The sequence below is a fragment of the Lactuca saligna genome, chromosome 2 (genome assembly GCF_052625555.1).
Source record: "Lactuca saligna cultivar CGN05327 chromosome 2, ASM5262555v1, whole genome shotgun sequence".
In the NCBI taxonomy this organism is placed as follows: domain Eukaryota; kingdom Viridiplantae; phylum Streptophyta; class Magnoliopsida; order Asterales; family Asteraceae; genus Lactuca; species Lactuca saligna.
In genome coordinates, this window is record NC_136418.1 from 192,183,473 (window position 1) to 192,191,446 (window position 7,974).

At 30.0% G+C, this 7,974-nt stretch overlaps 1 protein-coding gene across 1 annotated transcript; it reads right to left on the reverse strand.

Annotated features, from left to right (window-relative positions):
• Positions 1–709: 709 nt before the first annotated feature.
• Positions 710–7,516, reverse strand: LOC145030545 (uncharacterized). The gene is made up of 13 exons (XM_078978897.1): positions 7,510–7,516; positions 6,632–6,793; positions 6,285–6,542; positions 5,999–6,148; positions 5,741–5,833; positions 5,368–5,625; positions 5,236–5,264; positions 4,830–5,137; positions 4,316–4,737; positions 3,809–4,216; positions 3,660–3,689; positions 2,472–3,557; positions 710–2,289 (listed from the first exon to the last, which is right to left on the reverse strand). The coding sequence occupies exons 1-13, from the start codon at positions 7,514–7,516 to the stop codon at positions 710–712; spliced, it is 4,791 nt and encodes a 1,596-aa protein (XP_078835023.1).
• Positions 7,517–7,974: the final 458 nt, after the last annotated feature.

A 7,974-nucleotide genomic window follows, 5' to 3' on the forward strand; every position in this document is an offset into this window, starting at 1 on the left:
AAATTAAAAACAATTTTATCTAATCTCAATTGAATTTACAAAAACAATAAAAGTATGTAAGCATAAGGTTAAAGGTTTTCTATATCAGAAAGATATTACATTATTTTTTCTTTAACATCTTCGTGTAAATAACAATACACAAGTAATTCTTAATATGTTCATACATTCCTAAACATAACATAAAGATATGTAGTATACTTAACAATTACATTAATTTCCCCTAAACAGTTTCTTTAACACAACACCTCACCAAATAGCATTTTCCCTCTTCTTCTACATCTAAAAAATGTCCTAGAAAAAAAAGTCATAAACAACACGAAATTAGTAGTTGAATTTGAAAAAACGTTTGTTTGATAAAAGAACTAGGTTTAAACCCGTGGAAATCCACGGGTGATAAATTGAAATATAATTATAGTTTTTAATTTGTAACAAAAAAAAGATATGAAAGTTTAGAAAAAATGAAGAATAGTGATATTAGCATTAATATGAATAAGTCAAATACAATAAAGTTGTAAAAATTAATTAATTAATATGATAGATGAAGTACGATACAAGAAAAGTAAATAAAAGATGGTAGAAAAGTAAATAAAAGATGGTAGAAAAGCATTGTTTATAAATTCCCAAAAACTTCCTTATAAACGACATTGGAAGTTTTATTTGTGAGACTACCATCCTTATCTAAAATTAACAATTTTAATCCGTCCCTACTTTAGACTCTAGATAAAGCAACATACAATTGGCCATGTGAAAACACGGGATGTTTGAGAAACAAACCAACCTTGGATAATGACTGTCCCTGACTCTTATTAATGGTCATTGCAAAACATACAGCCAATGGAAACTGTCTTCTTCGAAATTTGAATGGAATTTTCTTTTCTGATGGAGTTAGAGACATTCTTGGAATAAAAGTGTGGTTTCCAATATTAGTTCCAGATATGATACGTGCCTCAATAACACGTTTGCCCAATGAAATCACCTGGAGTCTTGTTCCATTACACAAGCCGTTTTTCTGATCAATATTTCTCAGCAACATAATTGGAACACCGATTTTTAAAACTAACTTATGGTTTGGTAAACCTGATACTTTCAGACCATTTAAAACATCAGGTGAATATAAATTTGCATCAAATTGATCATGGAGAAATTCAGATTGGCATATACTATCTGAACTTAAGTATTCAACCTCATCTCCTGGAAATTTCAATAGCAAACGATCGTTTATTTCTTGAACCACTTCGTTCTTTGGAGCAAGTATTGCTCTTTCTTGAAAATAGCTTGTATTGTTGTACTTTTCCAAAATCGAATGATATACAAACTCGATTAATGAACCTATAGGATCATGTGCATCATTAATGAGAATATCATCTGGAATATCAATAACCGTTTCTCCATCGTTGATACCACCAAGTTTGCCTTCTCCTATATCCAACAACCAATTTGCAAAATCTCCGATTTTTTCTATATCAGATTGATCCCTTCCAACACTTAGTCTCATGTTTTTTGTTAATTTATGGATCTTGCAATGTTGCCATAAATATGAAGAACTTAACGAAGCATTAACAATGTTTTGTCTACTTCCACCTGGAATAACAGGTAAGATCTGTCTAAAATCTCCTCCAAAAACAATAACTTTCCTTCCAAACGGAATATCTGAGTTGCTAGAATTTTCAGACTTGAATACATCTTTCAAACTTCGATCTAAAGCTTCAAATGCGTGCTTGTGGACCATAGGAGCTTCATCCCAAATTATCAATGAGGTTTTTCTCAATAAGCTTGCAAGGTCACTATCTGGATTTATTCTACAAACAGAATCTTCTGTTAGTTCAAATGGAATTATAAATCGGGAGTGTGCTGTTCTACCTCCGGGCAATAATAATGAAGCAATCCCACTTGAAGCAACATTTAGAACAATATGACCATCTTTTCTAATAGCGGCAGATATTGTCTTCCATAAAAAAGTTTTACCAGTTCCACCATAACCATAAACAAAGAAGACACCTCCTTTATTTTCTTTAACTGCACTCATGATATCAAGAAAAATGTGACGCTGCTCATTTGTCAATGCAAGAAACATACGATCAAACTCGGTCTTCATAGCGGTAATGTCATATTCTAGCTCCTCGGTGATAAGTCGATTGTTTGAAGAAGAAACAGAATCAAGATCCGGGATAGGCATGTTTTTATAATTTTTTAGACTCGAGTTATTCCGAAGTAAAACTTGTTCTATCTCGAACAAAGTTAAGTTCTTAAGCTGATCTTCATTGAGTGATAAGTCTGGAGGACAAAGAGCTAAGTAATTAGAAATATTATTAACAATATTTATTTATAATTAAAAGTATTATTTAATGTATGTTTAAAAATAAATAAATGACTACTTAAATAATAATAATAATAATAATAATAATAATAATAATAATAATAATAATAATAATAATAATAATAATAATAATAATAATAATAATCTTTAATACCTGGAGATTTGAATCTATGTCGTTGGTTATAAAGAATTCCATCTGCCAAATATTCCCATGTGTTTTCCCAAACAACCTCCGGTTTAGACATACTGTTACACATCAACAATGTAGCAAATAAGAATCGTAGGTAAAAACCAGATCCAGAATGACTTGCTTCTTTGATTGCATCGATGTATTCATTGTCATCATCCAAGAGCCCAAGAGCATAACAAGCATCTCTAAAAGAAGAATATTCTTCACCATTTACTGTGCGAATTTCTTCAAATGATTTCAGACCTTTCACCTTATTTAACAAAATCCTTAGGAAATAAGCTTCCCCTAGTTTAGGTGAAACCGAATGAATTCTACCAATGCACTTTCCTACTTCCCTTGGCTTCCAAATCCTATCACCACGATTCCAAACAAATTTTGTAGGAAATTCAACATACGTAAGTTTCCGTGCATCACCATTAACTGCATTACACTCCATCCAAGCTGTGAACATTGAAGAAGCAACGGAGGGTTTGTCGAGAACATCGTGAATATCATCGTCTTCCCCATATACGATTTGTTGTTGACCAGGAAGATGAAAAGGAAGTCTAACCACAGAAGGATATCTGTAATGAACATCATATTTAAAAATTCTCCATGATGCTTCACATGCAGATAAATATCTACAGTCGTAATACTCATTTATTTCATCGACTACATCATTACTATCAGCTTCATTATTGCTTCGTACAACGGCAACTGTAGCTCTATCAGGTCCCTTGTTTATGTATTTGAATAAATACTTTATAGAAGAACCCAGATTGCACCATTCAACATTAATATGTGCCTGATATCTTTTCAATAGATATTTGTTGTATGGGACAACATTTCTATTATCCAATTTCACACCCGATTTTTCAACAAAATGACCATCATTTCTTCTCCTATATAATGGAAAACCATTCTGATCAACAGAGTTATGATTACAAAATTGTTTTGGAAAGTTTTTCGAACACTTGTTGTCGATCATGCATGGACAATTGATGTTTTCAGCTCCACATGGACCATGAATCATGAACTCTTGCACAAGTTTATACAACTCTGGATCTTCATCTATGTTTGGTATCTCAGCGGAAATTATCGTATCGATCAATTCAACAGTGGGTAACTTGTAGTCAGAATGCATAAATAAACATATATGACTATGCGGCAAACCTCTTTTTTGAAATTCAATTGTATAAACAACTGCAAAATATTTTGGAAAAAAAAAAATAAAAAATGATTATACCGTAAGGAAAAATATAAAAAATATGTAATAAAAATTATAACTTTTATCAATTATGAAGAAACATAATTTCAAATACCTGCTTGAACTATGCCGAAAATGTGATTCTCCCTTAGGTCTTTAATAAATGCATCAAGCTTGATCTTGAACAACCTACATAGTATATCAGGTCTGTCTTCTGGTTGAAGTGAAGTATCCTTAAGGAACCTTTTAACCTCTCGCCATTTGGGATTACACGTAAAGGTTATGAAGAAATCAGGATATCCAAACCATTTACATAGCGACATGGCATCCAAATAGTTTTGCAGCATATAACGCGCACCACCTGTGAAAGATGAAGGTAATATCACACGTTGGCCGATGTTGGAGATATTTGTAGTTCCTTGAGCTTTTTGTTTACTTAAATTCTCGTAAGACTCGCATCTAAGAACATGTTGTTGGCTACGTATGAAATACATTCTTTCACTTTCAATCATCGTATACGCATCTACCAAAAATTGTTGAAACAACCTTTTTGAATTACGAATCAGTGAGAACGAATGATCTCTGTCTTGAATTCTAAAAGCGAAAAATTATCTCATTGTACATTTCGAGCGCTTGTTGTTGGTTGTAGATTCAACACCTCTATGAAGAATATCAACGTTGTAACCATCATCCCCATATGGAAATAGTAGCGGATATTGGAGAGGAAGGTAAGAAGGATGCAATTCACTGATACGCTGTAGAAATCCCGATTTTGTCTGAACAACAATATCTCTATTTTCAACCGAATCAAAATTGTCACCTACAATTAAAGCGGCAACCTCAGAAGCAGTTGGTAGGTTATATGTCCTTCCATCTCGATCCCTTTTCCCGATAATTCTTAACTTCATATCAACTTCAGGATTTTTTTTAAAAGTATCTCTTACCATCCTATAAGAGCTAACCAAGACATTATTTGAATCTAACATCACCTTCAAATCTTGAATAATATCATTATCGATTGATGTAGATTGATGCTTTTCCCCACTATAAAAATTGAAAATATACATAATATTAGTAAAAAAATAAAAATAAAAAAAGATTAAACTTAAGTATGAATAAGAAGTTTGAAAATATACCCAAAGCATGTTTGTCTATTTGAAATTTCGTTCTCAGTATCATAAATGTATAACTGAGAGAATTTTGGTTGCGATCCATTTGGTGGTAAAAGGTTTCCAATAGTATGATAATTTTGACCACCAAGTCTGAAAATATATGGAGCATTTCCTCTATTGATTGAATAATCAATTTTACCACCCATTGACGTAAAAGAAAACATTGAATTGTAACGTCGAATGTTTTTCATGAAGTTTTTGCTTTTAGAATCCGTTGCTCTGAACATTCTTTCATAAGTTGGTGGTGCGTTCTTTAAATCTGGTAGTTGAACCTTGCCATAACCACAACATAATGAATAATTTGTGTTCCCTTTTTTTTTCCTCTTATGGATTCATTTGTCCATAATTTTGCATGACATGTTTGACATACAACAATTTGATCACCATGATCCAAATATTCTGTAAGAAAATAAAGTTGTTTTAGTAAAATATTTAATTTTATAAGTATATACAATATGATATTTCAGGTGTAAGATAAAAAATGGGTATATATATGTATTACCTTTGGAAATACCTACTATTAGGTTTTCATTATTGACTTCATGTACATCTTCTAGATCTGTTGTCAAGTCAATCAATGGAATAGGAGATAAATGTTCCAACTTCCTTTTTAATTTATGACATCCTGGATTTAACTTGATTGATGATGAAGAAGCAGTTATTGTAGATGCATTTCTTGAAGTCATGCCATTACGAAGTCCAGAGTAATGTATTTTATTTTGTAACGTTGAAGTAACATAGTTATTGAAACTAATATTAGCTGGAAAAAAGTAGTAAATATATATAAATATATTAGAAAGTGGTTAAAAGTAAATTTCAAAAACAAATATTATTACCGTTTGAAATGTTAGATAACGGAGTTCTAACATTTATACATGAAGGAGAAGATTGTAGGGGTGTACTTTGGTTTCCATGTGATCTATAGAAAAAGACATTTTCATTTTGTTGAACAACGTTTTTTGATTGATCTGTAAAAAACAACATGTTATAAAAATTGAAGACATATATTATAAATTAAAAATTACAATTTCAAATTTTATATTACTACAGGGGAATAATATAAAATGATGAGAATGTATGTATTTTTTATATAGGTTAATGAAGTGTAAAAATTTAAAAAAAAAAAAAATTACAGTTATCCGTGTTTTTCAAGACATGTGGTGTAGACGGATTTTGAACAGTGTATTTTGTATTCCTTTTCTTCGATCTCTTATTATCCGAATATAATTTTCTATGTCTTCTGTTCTCTCTTGCTTGCAAGTAGTACATATTATTGTTTGTTCCTGCATAAAGAATAAAAGTTATCACCATGATCCAAATATTCTGTAAAATAAAAGCGTTGAATGAAATATCAATGAATTTTATAATTATATAGAACATAGTATCTGAAATGTAAAATGGATTTTATTTTTTCATTACCATTTGAGATACCAACTATACGATTTTCATTGTTCACTTGATGTATATTTTCTACATCTTCTGTCAAATCAATCAATGGGATAGGGGATAAATGTCTTGCCTTCGTTTTTAATTTATGACATCCTGGATTTAACTTGATTGATGATGAAGAAGTTGTTACTGTAGATGCATTTTTTGATGTCATATCATTTGAAAGTACATGGTACTGTCTTTTCTTTGCTAACTTGGAAGTGATATATTTATCGAAACCAATGTTATCTGAATAAAATAAAAATAAAATAGTTAACTAAATAAATAAATATTTACATAATGGATAATAGTATATTTTAAAAACCAAAAATAATTACCATTCGTAATGTTAGATAACGGATTTATAACATTTGTAATGTTAGAAAATGGAGTTCTAACATCTGTAAAGGAAGGACAGTATTGTATGGTTGTGTTATGCTTTGCAGGTGTTGTAAATGAATTGACATTTTGAGTTTGACGAACAATGTTGGTTGATTGATCTGCAAATAGAAATAACTTATAAAACTTGTAAATATATGTATTCAACTATATAATAGTAAAAGATGGAATATAAAATACTAATACGGTTATAGTTAATGGTTTTTTTTTGAAGAGATGCTGTAATGATATACTTGGAACGTTTGGTATTGTTTTTATTTTCTTCGATCTTTTATTTTCCAAATATATTTTTCTTTGTCTTCTTTTCTCTTTGGCCTGCATGTGGTACATGTTACTGTTGTTTTCTGCATAAGAAGACATAGGTTAGGAAATGAAATGTGAAATTATGTACATAATATGTTTATATAATACAATTGAAGTTAGTTAGAATTAAATAAATAATGATAATAAAGTAAATGTATTTAAAAAGTTACCTTTATTAATTTGTTTATTAAAATGTTAGCATCATGACTCATCATCCTCATTTCCAACCTAGGGTTTATTAGATTTAAATCTACTGTTTCCCCAATTTCAACCAATCGTGGGTTCGGATGATATCAGGGGTTAAAACCCTAGATCTCCATGGAATCAATGAAGGTAAAATTGTGTGATACACGATAATCGTGATGATTATAAATTGCTTATTGATCTTATGTATCTATTCAAGATTATATTTTTACAATTAGAAAAACATCTATTCCAGCATATTGATTATTATTGTAAATTTCAACCATAAATTCATAGATAAAACAAAGTGATCTAAACTGATAATACTAACCTGACATATGGATATGGAAATCTTGTAGGTAGAACTGGAATGAGGATTACAACTTTAACGAAGCAGTTTGATGTAAGCTTAATGAAAAAAAAATCGCAGAAACAATTGAACATTAAGAAGACGAATGAGGTGTTTCAAAATTTTGGATTTCACGTTTTGAGTTAAAGTTATATGCTTGAATATTGGAAAAAGATTACGATTATATGATTTTATTGTTGTTGGATCTTTATTAGATATAATTTTCTTCCTGATTTTTTGGAATTTAAAAGATTACAACTTAAAATTAGTTTAATATTCAAATTTCATCTAAAAAAGGAGTATAGAATATTAGGAAATAGTTGGTTGAATATAGGTTATTTACAGAAGATAAGTAAATATGCTGCAACCATTACAAAAATGTATGAATTAATTTTAGAGAATGAAAGATATAAATTTTGTTTACAATTGGTTATTGATTATTTATTA